Source organism: Rhipicephalus sanguineus, chromosome 1, assembly GCF_013339695.2.
Source record: "Rhipicephalus sanguineus isolate Rsan-2018 chromosome 1, BIME_Rsan_1.4, whole genome shotgun sequence".
In the NCBI taxonomy this organism is placed as follows: Eukaryota; Metazoa; Arthropoda; class Arachnida; order Ixodida; family Ixodidae; genus Rhipicephalus; species Rhipicephalus sanguineus.
The window spans coordinates 99,882,380-99,902,305 of NC_051176.1; the positions used below are offsets into that span (position 1 = coordinate 99,882,380).

General features: G+C 44.4%; 1 protein-coding gene across 1 annotated transcript in view; it reads left to right on the top strand.

Moving 5' to 3' along the window:
* The first annotated feature begins 2,274 nt into the window (after positions 1-2,274).
* LOC119394445 (cytochrome P450 4V2) overlaps positions 2,275-19,926 on the top strand; it is a 45,880-nt gene continuing 28,228 nt past the window's right edge. Inside the window, exons 1-3 of the mRNA XM_037661750.2 lie at positions 2,275-2,554; positions 9,164-9,273; positions 10,612-10,700. Coding sequence (XP_037517678.1) covers positions 2,305-2,554; positions 9,164-9,273; positions 10,612-10,700 — 449 coding nt within the window. The 5' untranslated portion in view covers positions 2,275-2,304. The remainder of the gene's footprint in view (positions 2,555-9,163; positions 9,274-10,611; positions 10,701-19,926) is intronic.

Genomic DNA, 19,926 nt, shown 5'->3' on the forward strand with positions numbered 1-19,926 from the left:
GTCACATTGTGGTACGTGCGCAAACCAATATAGGGCTGCTGCATAGGTCGTCGGTCACAGAATATGGAATGGCTGCTGTAGGGTTCATTCTAAAAAGACAGGGCGTGCAAACACGGGCACAAGAAAGAGGTCAGGACACCACAAACGTCGGCGTTTGTGGTGTCCTGACTTCTTTATTGTGTCCGTATTTGCACGCCCTGTCTTTTTAGAATGAATATTTACCAACTAGCTCAGCTCTCTGTTATCCTGAGCTACTGTGGGGATTGCAGTGATACCGACGTGTGTTCTAATTTGGGCAGCGCCATGTAGAGCGAAATAGGTGACCATGCTAGTAGAAAAGTGACCGGCATATTGCGCTCGATTTGAAATCGACATCACTGCACGATTCAGACGATGACCGGCTGTCTTCCGGCTGTCTTTTTCATTTTTCTTTAATATATCCATCAATCTTTATTAAGCTTCCGCAAAGCATGACAACTAGGACTCAAAACAGGGATCCATGCGGATGCAACCAAAGCGAAATACTGTGACGCATGGCTGCTACTCGGGCTAGCTGGTACTGTTGCGTGACATCATCAGCTGGTCCTCGGATGTGACATCATCACATATACACTAGCTACCCGAGCTGATTAAGACACACATATACCTGCACCTTGGAACAAACAGCGCCTGGGGCTTACGTGCTCAGAAGTTCTCGATCTCTTTCTCTGAACTCTTCACCAACATGGCACAGGGCTTCCGGGTGAAAAAACAGGGAAAGAAGCAGACACTGGGGTTTTTTTTTTTTCTGCCGTGTCCCATGCTCAACTGCAGATGACATGCCATATAATTCGTTTAACTAACAAGGCGGCCTTCCATCGTGTAATGAGAAGCTAATGTGAAATGTAAATGAGGGCAAACCCACGCAGCGTTTTAAGAAACCACCCAAGGGAGGCCCTGTCGCCTGAATTCCCACAGCATCTGAATTAGCCGAGTAGCGGATAACTGGTTCTTGCAAGCCTTCCTTTCGACAGCTTTAATCGTACGAAAGAGATGTATGACGCATATGCGTTACGAATCGGGAAACCGTCGTAAGCTTGTCGCAATTAGCGGAGTCTACGAAACGCCCTCGTTGCATGAAGTGGTCTTCTCTCTCTTTTTCTCTCCCTCTCTATCAAAAAGTGGGAAATGGGTGCACATGCATGCATGCGGGGCACTTTCTTTTTTTTTTTTTTCATTAGCCGCAATTAGTTCTAGTGAGAGCGGAATATAAAGACGGCTAGATGTTCAAACAATGCCCGTTAAGTCTGAAAGAGAGAGGTGTTAACAATACGATGCACGTGCTATAACCGTTCACGGAAGTTCGTGGCTTGTCTTTAAAAAGGAGACTAAACTGGGTTCTTAATTGCCCCTTACGGAGCTTGACCCTGAGATACCCTCCCCCCCCCCTGTTTTTTTTTTTCTAGCCTGTTCGTCTTTCGCGCGCTTTCTTTTGTCTCCTTATGTCGCTCTCTCGCGCCAAACCTTCTCGCAGTGACGTCGCAAAACACAAAAACACCAACAAAGGAGCCATTCTTATTATCGCTGACCCTGGCCAGGTAACCCGTTTGACCGCGGCCACTCAGATAGAGGCACGAAGAAGTTGGGAGACGAAAAAGAAACGAACAACATACGTAAACAAAGGCGTAATTCGAGAATGAACACAAGTCTCCTTTCCACGTGAACCGAATGTGCATATGCATCACGCCGTGGCGTGCGCACCCCACCAGAAAAGGGGTGCTCTCACTCGACCGTTGTTCACACGCCGTGGTTCTCCTCTCGCGCACCACAAAAGCGTCTGCGCTAAGTACTGCTCGAAAGTGCACCAGTGGCGGTTGCACAGAAACTGTTCTCTAAACCGTGCCGTGCTAAACTTGATCGCGCAGAGAATCACTCAGAGTACTGAACTGGCCATCTTCGAGCCTACTGGAAATATTGCGAGCTTCGGGACATCACCCAAAAATTGACGTCGCTCCGCATTTTCTTAAGTTAGCAGCGAGACACCTTCGCCATCGTGCAGGGCGTCTTAAATTGAGCTGCTTTCGGAAACCAGAACTTTTCCTTTTGCTGGCTCTGCGGAGGACATTTCGCCCCTGCGACTTGTAGCTCGAAAGGCAGAGTAAAATTTTTAGCGCTCACAGAAAAGGCCAAGTGACAGTCGATTTAGACGACGTACTCGTAGTATAGTGGCCTTCAGTAGCACGTGGTCGGCGTGTGTGCCCACTGGGAAAACGACGGACCGAACTTTCGTGCTTTTGGTCCTGTGGAGCCTTTATCGCCCACGGCATGTTTGTGCAACTCTCTCCGGAGTATACGTCACTGTCGTCGAAATTCGACGCTCTGCTGGCCCGAGTATCGCCGTGGCTGGTCGCCTTCCTCGCGTGGGTCTTCGTGGTCAGACCGCTGGTGCAGTGGATCAAGATATGGGTGGCACTGAGGCCTATACCGGGCCCGTGGGACGGCATCCCCTTTTGGTTCTCCGTAAAGGCCTACTGGACCCACCGGAAGATAATAGGGCTCAAAGATGCGACCGCCGGTAAGTACGGATGTTTTTTTTTCCATCTTGCTAACATTGCTATGTGTGTACTTCTTGACAGCGTGTGTTTCCATATGTCGAAATTTCCCGGGGTTAAAATGCCTAACATAGTGACATTCACGGGAAATGAAAAGATAAGGCATATTACCCGAAAATGGCATCTTCAGAAAGTGTGAAGGTAGGCGTACTGGTTGATAAACACCATAGCAAAGGTTTGTACGGCGTCGAGTGAAACTGCTCTACATAACAAACTATGCCGAGCGGCTTCACTCAAAGACCCATAAACTGCGTGCCAAGTAAGGTGGCTGACTGGGATGGCTTGTGATTCATATCAACAGTTAAGCGTGCGAACACAGACAGACGGACAGACAAACAAACAAACAAACAAACAAAAAACCACAAAGGGACAAAAAGCATGCACACGGGACCCGCGCTGCCCTCCCCCTGTGAATGCTTTTCGTTTCCGTGCTCTTGTTTCGCGGTGTTAACTGACGACGCGGGTACCAACTCTTCCATGGGGCGGGAGGTGTATGAACGTGCCCGCTTCGTGAGCATCCAACACATCCCGTGGTCAATACTGTGAGATCAGCGCCGGCAAAGCTGATACCCAGCATGATACGACCGCTGCGTCGGCATTTTTTCCTTCACTGGAAACTCTCTGATAGGCTAGCGTAAATCAACAGGTTTCAGAAATGCTAATAAAGAGGACATCTGTAGTCGTATTTCTATCGCATTACCCGCATTAACCGGTATCTATCTATCTATCTATCTATCTATCTATCTATCTATCTATCTATCTATCTATCTATCTATCTATCTATCTATCTATCTATCTATCTATCTATCTATCTATCTATCTATCTATCTATCTATCTATCTATCTATCTATCTATCTATCTATCTATCTATCTATCTATTTAAGTATGAGAGGTGGCAAGAAAACTTCATTTCTAAATGAAGTTGTCTTGAAGTGCCATTTCTCACCTCTACGGCAGCCAAAGGCAACCATATATATATATATATATATATATGCAGCTGCAAAGGGAAGGGAAAAGAAAGATGGAATGAAGAGCGGAGAGAAAAAAAAAAGGCGCAGGCATGCACAAGAAAAAAAGAAGTAAACCGTATGAAAATACATTGCTCCTATGGAACGTTGGCTGGGAACAAAAAAAAAAAAAACAAAAAAACAAAGCTTATCCCGAAAAATGTATTTTACGGAATCGTATTAATGAGAATTCCATCGTATACAGCGTAATCTTTCAGCCCATGCTACAGGAAGCAAAGTAGCGCGTCCAGACATAAGTATATCGATACATAGAATAGGACACAATTTAGTTTTAAAAGGTCCCGAGCATTTGGTTGGGTTGTATTACATTGTGCAACTCCCGCTACTACACTTGAAGCACAATTTCGAGCACAGTAGTAAGTGATTGGTGGCTCATAGCAATAAGCAGCTCAAATGTTTAGTCGATTTTGGCTATCATTGGTTTCCCAGCAAGTGCTGTGCAGTGAAGGCCACAGTACAGCAACCTGCGTGAGCAAGCTGAGTCGAGTATTTATTCAATAAATAAAATTCTTCTCTGTCTCTCTCATCCCTCTGTCTCTCTCTCTGTTTGCTGATACGTAGAACAATGATAACAACAATGGTTGGAAAGCGACATGACCCTGTACATTCCTAAAATCATCCTTCGAAGGTGGTATAACCTAGGACGCACCTCAAGTTAAAAAGCAAAATTGAGGTTTACTCAAGCTGCTTCAATCTCGCTTTATGGAAATAAATGTTGGCGCACGTCGTCAAAAGCGTTGTGCAACGCAACAGGCTGCACAAGAAAACTCCACGACACGGACGTGCTTAATGTGTAAGCGCTTTACTGTGACACTGTGAAAGCTAATGCTGTAAAAGTAGATTATTTTCTAGAATATTGGAATGTGTGTTTTCGTACAAGTTTTTTTTATTATTTATCGACAGGAGGTAGACCAATACCTATAGGTAATGAGTGTTTTATGTTTAATGTGGTGTTTAATTATCATCCTGCGGCGTGCCCTTGTTTGTGTATTGCGAAAAATAGAATACGTGAACAGTTGAAAATTAGGCGCCGAGCTCATCTAAACCTCTACATCAATTGCTGACAGAGATAGAAATACCGTTACCACACCGCACAGCACTTGGCCACATTGGATGTAGTTAGGGGCTTTTAGCTACGCATATCTATAGTTTATGTTGGTGGCGCTGCTAAGCACGAGGGTGCGGCTTCGATTTCGGGCCACGGTGGCCGCATTTCGATGGGCGAGAAAGGCAAAGAACACCGAGAGCTTTAATTTAGGTGCATAATACAAGAACCCCAGGTCGACGAAATTAATCCGTGGTCCCGCACTGCGGCGTGCCCCAGCAATTATTATTACTGCTTATTCTGTGCATTCTTTATTGCCCTCTGGGTATTTTCTACGTCAGCATTATAGATTACGCAGCGACCACATAAAAGTCGGGCAATAGAGAATTTTCCACAATTTCCAACATTTCTCAATATACGAAACATGTCCACACTTGTACGCTGCGCATTTCCGCACCCAGTGCTAACGTTCAATGCTTTCTTCTTCTCGCACTGTCAGATTAACCTCGCAAGTAAAATAACGGATCGTAAGTGCCTGAAGGACTGCAATCACAACCAGGCACCCCCCCCCCCCCCTTTTTTATGGTTGACTGTAGTCTTTCTTTGTGGCGTACCTTCAAAAATTGTCTAGCGCTGTCTTTTTTTTTCAGCAAATCGGATATCCCAAATCTCGTTTTGTCTCTTTCTTTTTCATCCCTGTCACTTTCGACGATTTATTCCCGTTTTCACGTCGTATCAACCAGGACGCACGACATGTCACCTTGCTGATATGATGATTTTATAATCGTCAAGCGATGACAATACACGCCATGCAAAAGCTTAGTTCAAGGCCCTCTTGGCATCCAATTGTTGTGCAATATTGCCGGGTCGCGACCCTAAATACTGCATTTGTAAGAAATCGTTGCGAAATCATGACACTAGTAGTGACAAGCCTAACATATTGTCTCTGTGATATGTTTGAATTATGAATTGGTATTATGAACATTTCAATTTATTTACATTCTGCGGTGCCGAATCAACGGAGCAAGCGGTAAAATAAAAATATCAACGTCCGTCTTTTTAAGGGCTATGGGATCACTATTTCCTTGCTATAAAATCAGCTTCTGATGCACCCATAAGACTCAATGTTACGCTCTTCTTCAAGTGCTGAGATAAATAAAGGTCATTGTGTAGATTATTCAAAAACAGCTCGTCTAGTTTCTGTTTTTTTTATTTGAGTGGGAAAACGAGGAAAGGTACGCAGCAGTAGAGCCAGTTATCCCATTATCATGATATTTACTCGTATAGCCAAATAACAAGCAAGTAAGAATACGAAGAAAATAATAACTACAGCATGCGACAAAAATTAATATCGCAGATGATGTTATTCTTGCAAGAAGAAGTCTAAATATCATTGGTTCAAGAATCTTCTTTTATTTTCTTTTATTTTTTATTTTTTGCTGCTCGGCTACGCCGGCTTAATTGAAATGACATCGCTTAAGTGCACGCCTTCTACCAATAAAGTGTGGTGCAGCAGTAGTGCGTATTGGGGCCATGATAGAACCTTATAAACTTTTCTGGTGCCATGGTTTATAAAACTTTGCATGGGAGTGTATATAGAAATTTGTGGGGCGCCTGTGGCTCCGCGAATTACTGTGCACTCACAGAAATTCTCGAGTCTAAACCTATAACCGAGCTTATTCGTTCTGTCGTACTAAAACAGCTGGCTTTTTTGAAAATCCGCTTAATCGCAATATTGCCATATCCACCGTAACTGTAGCTGGTATATTTTTTTTGGCCTTTCCTTCCCGAGATGCGATTTGGGTGCGAGTCGATCCTTCAAGTTTCAGGCCATCTTCAGTTCGCGAAATTCGTTGGAGCTTGCGCTCAAGCTCAGGCCGACCTCTCTGCCTTCTAATAAATTCGCTCTATCTATCTATCTTTTTCTTCTTCGTTGCAGCTTGAGAGGAGCTTTACTAAAAGCGTTAGACAGTGTTTCGGTGACCGAAGCGAGAATGTGGCCGTAGCGAAAACACATCTTAAATCAGGAGCCTGTTTAGAAAAGTACCTAGGCTCGAATCTTTGCCCGCATTATTAGGAATTCCTTGGGGGCACTTTAATAAGGTAGTACCTCATTATAATACTACTGAGCTGTTTAATGTGGGAACATAGAGGAATACTAATGAAAAACGGGAACAATAAAATGTCCTTCCTAAGCAACCGCTATACTACTAGTCAAAACCACTTCGCTGTTCGTTACGCAGAGGGCTCTCGGCGTTGACAGCTCAGTGCTACGGGGGCTTCAGTTGCGGATTTTGTGGGTGTCCTTTGACTACAACGATTTTACGATAATTTCTACGCAACCTTAGCTCATACTAGCTTCTAAGTCAAATAATATTCCTACTCTGAGCTTTTGCCAAGCAGTAAGTAAATCCCCCTTTCTCCTTCGATTCATTCGAATAATTTCCATTTCGCTGCCCGTTCCCCCATTCACTTTTCATAGAAGACGGCGGTTCATCCATAGAAGCCACGCTTCTCGTCTCTGTATAGTATAGCTCACGTCTGCAGTTGGATGCATGCGCCCCGTTTCTGCGTATGCTGACCGCAGCACGTGTGCACCATCCCGCGATAGTTTCCTGACGTTGACTCCCGCCCAGAAGGAAACGATTAGATAGGTGGGCAGAGAAAGGCGGCAATAAAAGCGCACCTAAGTAAGGAGAATCATGCGAATCACAGTATAGGGTTGCAAAATGTAGTTATTCTGACCGAGGAGAAGAAGAACGACAGTAACGCCTACAAAAGAATAGCAACACCGCGGAGATTGTGCTGGTGTCGCACAGGGCATCGTCCAGCGTAATCAGCGTATAAAAGTGGAAACGCTTGCAAATGAACCTGCTTTCAGTCCTGTATTCGGCTGGCATGGTAACGTTGCCCATCGTCTAAGCTTGGGTGACGCTATAATGGGGCACTTTCGGTGATAAGAATTGTGCTAAACTCAATTATTGATACGTTTATTTACGTCTTATTTGCGTAATTCTTTCGAAAACCGTGAAAATTCTTGCCATAGAATACTTATCAAACAGTTTGCGTGTATTGACTTGTCACACTCTCACGTAGATACTTCACTTAGAAAGTACACTTATTTTCCTCCGACACTTTACCTTTTGGTGACGGAGAGCGTGCATTCATATTTTTTTTTTTCGTCCGTCTGTCATCACATATTTTAGTACACGGTGGCATGCGGCAATGTGGTTTATAGCTCACATATTTTGGGTCTGAACAGCGCATTAAGCACATCCAAATATTTCGAAAAAGACGAAAGCGAGTAAAGGCAAAGAGGTTAACCGAGGCATCCAGATCGACGAGAGCACATTCGAGATCGTGCGGACGCAAAGGAGAAATTTCTAAGCTGTTGCAAAACTCCATTTTGCTGTCGCCCTAAGCAACCTACCCAATTAACGACGATGACATCACGTGAATTACCCAGCAATTTCGAAACAGAGCGGTAGGCCATATTATGCGAGAAGTGACCCACATACGTAGAGGAATTAAGCGACGGTGACTAAAATTACCCCGCACAATTACGGAAGGTGAAAGGGGGGATTTCCGCCAGTGTGAGTAATTCATTGTCAGTGTTGATGCTTTAATGGTAGACTACCCGACAGAGGTAGTAGAACGAACGTTCCGCTCACAAACGGGACAGTTGGTGACCATTCATTTCTGTAGTTAGTTAGTTAGTTGGTCAGTTAGTTAGTTAGTTGGTCAGTTAGTTAGTTAGTTAGTTAGTTAGTTAGTTAGTTAGTTAGTTAGTTAGTTAGTTAGTTAGTTAGTTAGTTAGTTAGTTAGTTAGTTAGTTAGTTAGTTAGTTAGTTAGTTAGCATCTTTTAGAAGCCGTTGAGCGAAATAACAGTGCGGGAAGAAACCATTGTAAACAGGACAATGCTGCCAATCCCAAGATACTTACGAATAGTACAAATTGCAGTACAAATAGTTGCAATAGAAGTACAAAGCGAGAACAATTTTGACCATGGGTAGTGCAAAGAAAAGCAGGCTCGCACAGAGAGGGAGAGAGAGAATCCACACAGAGCAGAAGAATTCAGGAGGAAAAAAAAAACATCACCTCAAGAAGGTGCAAGCATGTTTACATAGTGCTGCTATAGCGCGAAGAGACTCGTACTATGTCACTTGAAGTACGCATGAAAAAAATAGAACAAGACAACAAAAATCACTTATTACCAGAAAAACAAACAAGCGTATTGCTGTACGCGATTCTCGTTTATCTAAAACAAAACTATCTCACAGGATTAGTGTTCCGCTTTGAATGGACGATAATAACTGGGTCAGCACTGTAGTTTCCACGACGTGTAGAAGGTTATTTCATTCTCTTAAGGTTGATGAAAAGAATGACCATTTTAAAACAAATCCGTGAGAAAAATGTATCGAGACCTCGTGGTTAAACGTATGCCACTCAAGAGGCACGAATTTACTGGTCGACTTGCTGCCCCTACTATTTACGCAGGCTTCCTGACTATTGTGAATGAGCTGACTCGACAGTACCAGTGGAAAACGTTCAAGGTGTATCTCGGCCCTATGCCCGTGGTGTTCGTGCATACTCCAGATGCGGCTGAGGTAAGTATTACACAAAAACTCACAGGGTCCCTTATGCATTCACCTAAACAACTCAAAGGTGAAAGCCATCGGCTTTTTTTTTTCTCAGTCAACCTGGCTCCCCTCCGAAAGCTTTCACCGGCTAACGTGGTTTTGCACTGCCTCCAGGATCGGAGGCACTGCAAGCTTTGTGCACCTCACCTGGTTTTGCACTGCCTCCGTGATCGGCCCACCTTTGACAAAGCGACGATGTATTGTGATAATGTCATCATGTGATGTCATGTTATGGGACTCCACGATGACGTCACATGGTGCGCCATCCCGTTGTGATTGTCTTTTGCGTCACTCGTGTTGGCAGCAAACGTCAACTATCGCGTTTGATCAGGCATCTAAGGCTTTCGCCTTGAAGGGGCCCTGCGACACTTTTTCAGCATGGTCAGAGAAGGCAACTAGTCGGTAGTCGCGGCTCCTGATAACACGCGAGATAAACGTCATAGCGAAGCACGCGGCCCAGAATTTACAATTAATTGTCAAAGTCAGCTAGAAATCGTTCCCTCTTCTTTCTATGAATGAGGCCCATATACCCAAATGACCGCGCCATATAACCAAATTTGACGCCATTGGCTGATTTGAGCATCAAGAGCTACATAAGTTACTGGGGCCGCCTCGGGAGGTCGCCACGTGCCCACACGCTCGCTCGCGATCCCACTGAAAGTAAGCCGCGCGTACGAAGAAAAAAAAAAAGAAAAAGTGCTCAAGGTCATGACGCGCGCTTGACATAACTTCTTTCCCCCGCGCCATCCCTCCCTGCTTAGCTTCCAGAGCGCTCGTCAGGACGAGAGAAGAGAGAAAACAATTACAGCGTGCGACAAATCTCTGTAACTCCGCTCGTACATGACGGATTCTAAAAAGTTTTGCGGCTGTCGATTCGTGAGACGATAAACTCTTTTAATGGAGCCATTCGATGGTTACTTGGAAAAGCGTTGTAGGGCCCCTTTAACATAAGCTCTAGGAAAACAACGCATCCGTAATGGCCTTCTGTGTAAAAGGCGGGGCATTTTTATATGCTTTCTACAGATGTAAATATAATAAGCATGAATGAATACGGATATAATGTAATTCGATATTTCCTTCTTTCGCCTCCACCTTTTTTTTACACGTAAATGAAGTTGGTTTTTGACTACGCAAGCAATTAAATCATCATTCCAGAGTAATGCTCAAGCTATCGAGGGGTAGAAAACGTGTTTCCGAATCGTTGCTTTTACGATATTGCAAGATATAGAGTATACTGCTATGGTATTCCCTCTCGTACATTCGGCTGCAACTGGCTCATATTCTCAACGGTGTCACGCATTACAGACCCTACTGACGAGCAAAGAGAACTTCCGGAAACCTTTCGTGTACAGGTTCCTGTCAAGTTGGCTTGGTCCGCACAACCTGGTGACTGCGTAAGTTGGGAAGCGCTGACATTTTGCTTTCACAGTTACTTCTAATGTATTATGTAGACGTCCAAAGCAAGGATACTATGTAGTGCTTTCAGCAGCGTTTATCTCCTTGATGCAGTTTAGCGAATATATGAGAGTATGATGCCTTTTCTTTTCCGAGATTCACAGCTATGCCAGGCAGGACAAATTATGCAATGACCACGCATAATGCATTTATTGCATAAGTTTTCACCAATCGAAGCTTTAGTTATAATCTTAGCGCAGGTGTTTGAATTGAAGCACTGAAGCTGGCTATTGGTACAAGGGTTGTGTTACAGTATTGCAACCTTACAGTCTTAGATGCTTGCGAATCGAGATATCATTAGCTATTGTAGCCGTCCTATAGCAAACAATACTAACGAACGAAATCTATAGCGGAAAAAAATTCCGGCTGATCCTACGCACTATGGGAGTCATAGACGGCAGTAACGTACGTAGGCATAAAAAGGTTTTGTAGTTTAAGAGTCTAAAAAACTATGAGACTCTTCCCATTAAATTTAGTGAGCTACATCCGGGAACAATTTTATGACTACGTGCAAGACGCGTTTTCCCCATATGAGAATTTTCAGACGCGAACACGATTATTACCGAGCAGTACTTGGATGCGCATATTTAATTATACTACAGATACACGCCCCGTTTGTCGCAAATCTCCGTCACAGGACGAGGTCTCGCCACATAAGACGCACGGTAGCATTTGTCGGTGACATCAGCATCGGTCATAATCCTCTTAGCACTCTAGAACGTCAGGTCGCTTCCAACGCTTTCCCGACGTGTGCTAGGATCCGAAGATTCTTGAGGTGGGACGCAATCTTTCGAAGGCAGCGCCACCTTATTGCTCCACGCACCGTAGGCGTGACGTTTGAACCAGTCAGCGTAGATTCAATGACGTGTACAACATCCTCAATCTTCCTCCTCCTTCTCCAACCAGCGCCATTTCAATGCCCTCTCTACTCCGTCAGTGCTCTTTCTCAGAAAGAATCCACTCGCCCTCCTCAAGACAATGCCGAAGGGAAGGAGGGGAGGGGATGTTGAGGTCATTGCGAAATACCAGAATAGCGAAATGCCACTACCCACGAAGTGGAAAGCTGCGCTTTGTCTTGCCTGCTTTTTCTTTCCTTCTGCTTGCGCAGCATATCAATGGCAAATCTTGCGAAGTGAAATTTGAACGGGCCCTGCAGCACTTTTCGAACATGGTCAGAAATTGCTGCCGATCGGTAGTCGAAGTTTCTGCGAACATGTGAGCCGAACGTTATAGCGCGGCACACGGTATGAAATTTGCAATTAAATTTCAAAGTCATCGAGTAATCGATCGCTCTTTGCCCGACAAATGATGCCATAAGCGCAATTTGGCTTAGAGCCATTGGCTGATTTGAGCATCGTGAGCAGCGTACTAATCGCGGCCGCCGTGGGGGGCCGCGAAGTGGCCACGCTGCGCTCTGTAATGCTAGAATCACACTATGTAGAATTAAACCAGCGGGCTCGTGAACACACTAAAAGTGAGCTGCGCGCTCAAAGAAAAAAAGAAAGGAAAGTGCTCGAGGTCATGACTTTCGCCGCCGTACGAAAGTTGCTTCTTGCCATCTTGTAATCCCCACCTCCCCCGCCCGCTCCATCCAGCCTGTGTAGCTTTCAGCGCGCTCGCTGGGACGAAAGAAGAGAGAAAGCACTTGAAGCGTGCGACAAATCTCTGTAACTCCACTCGTACTTGAAGGATTCTCAAAATATTTAGCGGCAGTCGATTCGTGAGGCAATAAACTGCGATAGTGAGGCCATTGGGTGATTACTTGGAAAGGTGCTGCAGGTCCCCTTTAACACACAACTCAAGGAGAAAGAGACTGTGGTTAAATGTCCTTTCTAGGGATTGCGTCAACAGGCCTGCACGCTACTCCGAAACCTTAGCTCCATGAAGGGAATACCAAAACGCTGTTCCAGTTTTAGAAAAACTCCATTATTGTTGTCAAGGTTATCAAGTCGCAAACGAGAGTTTATCTGTCACTTGTTTGCAAAAACCGTCGATTGCTACGCTGTAGCATAGTCGAGAAAAAAGCCAACAAAAAATATGAATATACGAAAAACGCCTTCTGTAAAAAGCTGTCCTTAAGAACGCCATTAGGGGTGTGCGAATATTCGAAAGTTTCGAATATTCGTCGAATATTACATTCGAAATATTCGTATTCGATTCGAAAATCGTGTATTCGAAAAGTTTCGAATATTCGATAACTTCGAAAACTCGAAAAATTCGAATATGCGATTCGATTATCATGCATAAAATAACTCGTCTTCCACATTTCTGCTGCGTTCGTATCGCTAAAAACGTTGCCGATAGGAGCGATAAACATCGTAAGTACACGGAGGCACGATATCTGCCTGCGACGAGCGCCCCAATACGTATGATTTATTGCTGGTGCATCTCCGACGTGCAGCGCTGTTGGCGATCATGTAACCGTACATTTTCAATATTGTGCGGCCATAACGTGCCGCACTACCCCCCGCTCACTATGCGGGACCACTTCTGAAGGAAGACAGTGACCCACGTGACTGGTGGCGGACTGTAGGCACCTTCAGATATCCCAGTCTGGCAAAGCGTTGCCCCATGTAACTCCCTATACCAGCCACTTCTGTTCCAAGAGAGCGTGCCTTTTCAGTGGCAGGGGGGGGGGGTTGTCTCTGTTACAAGGGAGCGTCTGCTACCTGATCATGTGGAGCAACTCATATTTCTTCATGATAACATCTAGTCATTACTTTCATTGTGCGTGTTGTGATGTGCATTGTGGTAGCCTGGCCATTGTGTTCTGCATATAGCAGTGTATGTTGTGCTGCCAGTCAGGCTGTTAATGTTTTTTTTTTTTTTCAAATAGCTATATGTTAAATAAAATATCGTTATTGTGAAGGCATTATTCCTTTGATATTCGATATTCGATTCGATATTCGAAGGCGGATATTCGTATTCGATTCGTATTCGAAAAATTTGATATTCGCACACCCCTAAACGCCATATATACCACGAGAGGAGAATCAGCTGGTTTAATGCAATATCTTTCGCTGTTCTGTCTCATCTGACGTTCATGGTCGGCCGATTCTCGGCGATAACATATATAGGGGGAACAGTGCTAGGATCACTTACAAATAGCGAAAAGGAATAGCGCTGCAATAAAATCGTAACCGTATTCGTAGCCCAGCCCCTGGATAAAGATGAGCTCTACTACAAACCTTATTGTTTTACTCCGCGAGAGGACAGAGTCGCTCACACACTGTGCTATACCACAAGCACTATTGAAGGACAAAGAGGGGATTGATCAAGGGCTCGTTTCTTTTGTTCGACAAAACGTAATTAAACCAACAAATAATGAAGCTAAGGAACGTATAGAGGACATTATTTGCATATTTTGACTCTAGCATAGTAATTATATGTTATAAGAGGAAATGAATTAAAGTGTATAAAAAGTCAACTTTCCGCAAGTACGAACCCAACCTAGGATCTTCGAATAACGCGTCTGACGCTCTACGAAATGAGCTACAGCGGCGGGCGCTTTCCCATCCACTTTATTGCGTACTTATGTTTCTGTAATCCTGGGAGTGTCAGCCAGCGCCACTCGCAGCCATGAAGGCTAGTGTGGAACCCTCTTTTTGTTGCCAGTTGGCGTCACGTAGCACGTGATCTTACTTAGAGCCGCGAGCTGACCAATAAACTCTATCATAAACCCCTAACAAAAGAAACGAGCCCTCGATCATTCCTGCCTCTTTCGTTCATTCACAGCGACGGTTGTGTTACGGCAGACTTGACGCCTTAGGTAGTATACGAGGGTTTGTTGGTCAGCTCCGAGCTCGTAATAAGATCGCGTGCTACGTGACGCCAACTGGCAACAAAAATAGTATTGCACAATCGCCGTCATGGCAGCGAGCGGCTCTGGCTAACGCTCCCAGTATTACAGAAACAACACGAATACCCAATAACGGGGTTGGGAAAGCGACCGCCGCTGTAGCTCAATTGCTAGAACATCAGATGCGTTATCCGAAGGTTCTAGATTCGGTCCCTACCTTCGGCAAGTTGATTTTTCATCCAATTTAATTCCTTCCCCATTTATGTCATACTTACCATGCTATCGTTAAAACATGAAAGCAATGTGCCCTCAACGTTCCTTAGCTTCACTGTCTGCTGGTTTCTTTAGGTTGTGTCTGACAAGTACTATTGCCATTTGGCGAGGGATAAATAATAAGAATGGAACAGAGTCTGGCAAAAACAATACTTACATTGTACCAGCCTATGCCTTAAACGCACTTTAAATCCGGTTCCAAGAATCATGTGACAGCTGCTTAAAAACATATTGGCTAATACAAAGCCTGACTTTTTCCTTGTTGCTGTGATGCTGTGAAAACCGTAACACACACACACACACACACACACACACACACACACACACACACACACACACACACACACACACACACACACACACACACACACACACACACACACGCACACACACACAAATATATATATATATATATATATATATATATATATATATATATATATATATATATATATATATATATATATATATATATATATATATGAGTGAGAAGAAGGGCTCACGAACGAAATGTAGTTTTATTAACGTTTCGGCTGGTGGGCGTTAATAAAACGTTAATAAACGTTAACGTTAATAAAACTACATTTCGTACGTGAGGCCTTCTTCTCACTCATCTATCGTACCGGACCCATCGATCTTCATACCAAAACAATATATATATATATATATACATATATATATATATATATATATATATATATATATATATATATATATATATATATATATATATATATATATAATGAGACGTATCAATACTCGGCCTGTCCTGTCATTTCCAGCAGCTAGAGAGACTTTCTTCAGGCGCATTCCTTTCCCCTGCATCATCAAACGTTTGCTAAATGGGATCGCTAAGGCTGATCATTCTCATATAAAAATTGCGGAGCCATTCCGCACTGTGAATGTGGATGACCATCCAAGCTGCTTGACACAAGACTCAGAGGAGACACAGAATTTCGAACCATAGCCGATCACACACCCTCCATCCACATCCGAGATGTCCGTCGAAGAAAGTGCATTATGATTTTAGCGTATGCTCCTTTACAGTTTTCTATTTAGGCAGCATCCGTCTTTTTGCCCCCGACATGCGTCGTTTTGTCTGGTTTGCCGCATGCGCATGGCGTATCGTGCAGGATCCTAATTTGTGTGTGCCGCCCCTGTGTTTTCTTGTTCATTTTTAGTGCACCCGTGACGAGTAGATAGGTTTCCCCTATTCTGTGGCACTGAAGTTCTGCTCGCTTACAAACGGACTGCCCCAGCCATATGCGGCTTCGCTGTAATTACGAAATATAGCGATTAAATGGCTAATGTTTCTCACGGACCATTATTTGATAATGTTCCTCACATATACTATCGCCATTTAGGGTCGTTTTATGACAGGATTTATTGCTATTTTGGGGATTAACCAACTGTAGACCGTTTAAGCTGACATTTAACTGTTTACAGGTCCGTAGGGCTATCTTGATGCTTTTTACATGCAACGTCTAGAGACTTTCGCGCTCACAGAAGGTCACGCCGGCGCTCGCTGCTGCATCCTGGCGCAAGAAATAAAGAAAAAGGGGAGGGGGGCTGGAAGTGGGATGATGAGAATAGGCGCGCACAGGGTTCTTCATCAGTGGGGGCGAAGGTTCATCGCAGCGCCCCCACTCCTTACAAAGTAAATGTAAGGGGCAGACATTGCGCCACCCCCCCCCCCCCTCCCACCCATCATTTCTGTTCGCAGCTCTCAGACTAACGGCCGCCTTAAACATTTTGACTGTTAAAAATATATAAAATGGGTCTGACTGACAGTCATATACTGAAGTTGTCACCAAGAGTCGCCAGTGACTCGACGACACTTAGCAACAGCAATTGTAGCGCAAGTCGATTTTGCAGCCAGCGGAATCAGAGCTGTAGGTGGGCCAATCCTGACTGAGCGTAATTGCTTTATACATTTACATGGCGGAGTTTCGAAAGGAAATGCTTTCGTAAAGTCGCGAACTTTTACACGTAATAAATGTTAGTGTAGTTTCATTACCACTCCATAGCTCAACGTCTTCATTGGGAGTTGACGTCAAGGACGTCTTTCAGTTAGTTTTCGTATTTTCCAGCAGAATAACCCCTGCATGCAATTTTATTTGCACCGCGAGATCATCAGCGTCTCGCTATTGAAGGTGTGATGAAAGCCGTCACAGGCTTGCATATGCTCGAATGCAAAGCAGTAACGATTATAGACTTCATTGAAGCAATGAAAAAGAGTCGTCCGTACAAGCGTACTAATTCAACACCAGAAATGTCATATAGTCCGAATGACGTCGACATAACATCAAAATTACGCCAATATGACATCTTCAAAATCATGTGGGTACTATGTATACTGTAATGAAATATCACATAATACGAATGCAATGATCAGTTACAGAAGCTTCTTCACAAAAGAAGCTTCGCGTTCAACGGTAACCTCAGTGCGCGGGACTCCCATAGTCTTGTTGAGTGTCAGCTCCAATGTGCGAGATGTGGCTTCAGTGCTATTGTGAACTATACTCAAGTGTTTCTCAGTGACCACCCCTTTGAGTTTGTATGCTTTCGGTCGTCTTTTTGTTTATCATTAGTTTGGCGCCTTATTGCTCTACTACTGCCTTCCATAGTTTTCATCCGCTTTGGAGCTAACCTCCTAAACATAATTTTGACCGTGAAATAGCACAGCTATTAAGAAGGAACGAACAAAGGTGCCGTGTTTGTCCTTCCCTCCGAAATAAGCTCGGATCCGCGTAAATTGCGAAGAGACATAGTGACGTAGTGTTTTTGACTCCTTCCCGAATATTGCTCACTTTCTTGTTTTTTACCCAATATGCACAGAATGTGACGCTGTTGGGAGGGCGTAAACACAAAAACGCGGACACCTACTCTGTATACTGTGAATTAGTTTCTACTTCAGAATTAGCTTTGTATTTGGTTCGATAACTATCGATTACTTGAAAAAAGAAAACGTTCTTTTTTGTGTTTTTGTTTCTTGGCGTGATGAACGCGGAGAAGTTGGTGCCTCTCGGCAGTGCTGACCATTTCTTGTCGGCCCGGATACAAAACGAAGAAAAAGAAAAATTGAAAAAAAAACAAAATGGTTCTCAATGTTAGACAAGATGTATATTAAAAGAATGGATCCAGGCCGCGAGAAAAATTATTTTAAAAACAAAATTATTGACGTTACAGCTACCCTACAGGCGACGAAACGTTAATGCATTTAACAGTAGAAACAGCGCTAAAAGATGGGACGAGGAAAGGACACAAACCATGGCGCTGACTAACAATCAAATGTGTTTTCTTCTTGCAGTACGCATGTATATACTCCGCCACAATCTATAGGAAGCAGAAAAGCAAAAAGAAATGATGATTAGCCTGCGCGGAGGCCACAAAAAATGCTCAATCGGATAGAAAACTTAACTCCTTCGGAAGAAGGGAGATCGAGGGGAGGCTGACACATGCCTCTCCGCCGTTATAGATATGATACGCTTCAAAAATGACACGCGCTCGTTCATCATGGTACTTTGACAGGAAAATCGAATCTTTAAAAAATGGCTGGCAACGACATTCATGCGGTTGCCAGCGACTTGTTAAAGATTCGACCAGACAGGCTGCCGTCATACTCTCGACTTCACAAGACGTGTTACACAGTACAAGTATTCGTCTACATTATTGTTTCTCGCATCAACTAAACGCGAAGCTCTGTTTTCCTAAATATACGATAAACGAAAACACACACACACACACACACACACACACACACACACACACACACACACACACACACACACACACACACACACACACACACACACACACACACACACACACACACACACACACACACACACACACACACACACACACACACACACACACACACACACACACACACACACACACACACACACACACACACACACACACACACACACACACACACACACACACACACACACACACACACACACACAAAGAAACAAACAAAAAACAAAAACGCGCGCGCGCTCGCATGCACACAAACAAGCAAACAAAACCCTGCGATTTAGAAAACTCGCACAAGTGGAAAAATACACTGTCTGTCGCGGGTTGTTTTAATGTAAAAACAAGGCAAAGTCGTGGGCGTCCGTAATTCTGCTTACACTTCAACTGCTGACGCGCGGTCATAACTAAGTCTATAGCTGTGCTATACAGAACGACGAGACAAAGCACAATTTCAACAACTCAAGAGGAAACTTCACTTTTGCGACACCACGCAAACATGCTAGGCGTGCCATAAGACAACGCGTTTGGCGACCTTGAGCTCGCGGCTGAGTGTCATAAAAAAATACTGCTCCACGTGGCATGACAATTCGCGCTGCCGAGCAGCTCACCTCCACACGCATGCCTTTAATGGTGGGGGAGAAACTTCGTGAACTTGCAGACGAATGAAAACTCAGCCAAGGCCGCGCAACTGCTTGCGAACACGGCCTGAGCGACGGGCAGGGACATTTACGGTGGAAAGAGGCCAAGCCAGCCAGGGCCGCCGCCACGGCTTCCCTAGTTTAAAAAGATATATACAAACGCTTCAATTTGTTTTTTTTTTTTTTTTTTGTCGCAGTCACTTTCGTCAGAGAGCGTGCGGCCGCAGCTTCCTCTCTTTCGCGCGGGCCTTCTGCAGAGACCAGTCTCGCGTGAGGAAAAAGAAAGAAAAGAACAAAGGTTACATACAGGGCCTGCAGGTCTTGCTGTAATAGGAAAGAGAGCTGGCGAATGGCCGTGAGCGGCGTCGTATTTTACTTTACGTGACTATTGGCCGCGAGATCGAACGCAGTCGCCGCCTGGCGGCTACTGGCTGAAGCGCGCCTAGTGTGGATTGCTCCCTGCGTCGTCTGCTAGCCACGTCGTGTTTACATGTGCGCGTATGTCCTGAACGTTCTCAAAGGGCGGTTTGTTCTGTTATGTTAGCGCGAGCTTAACTGCTCGTACGTATACCTAACATGGTGTACAGAAGCAAATGGGCTTGCTCGGCTGCATGCGCATTGTAATAAGATCAGTGAGTGCGACTTTCGAGAGGGCTGTGTATTGGTGTCGTAGCCTTCGTTCGCCCGAAT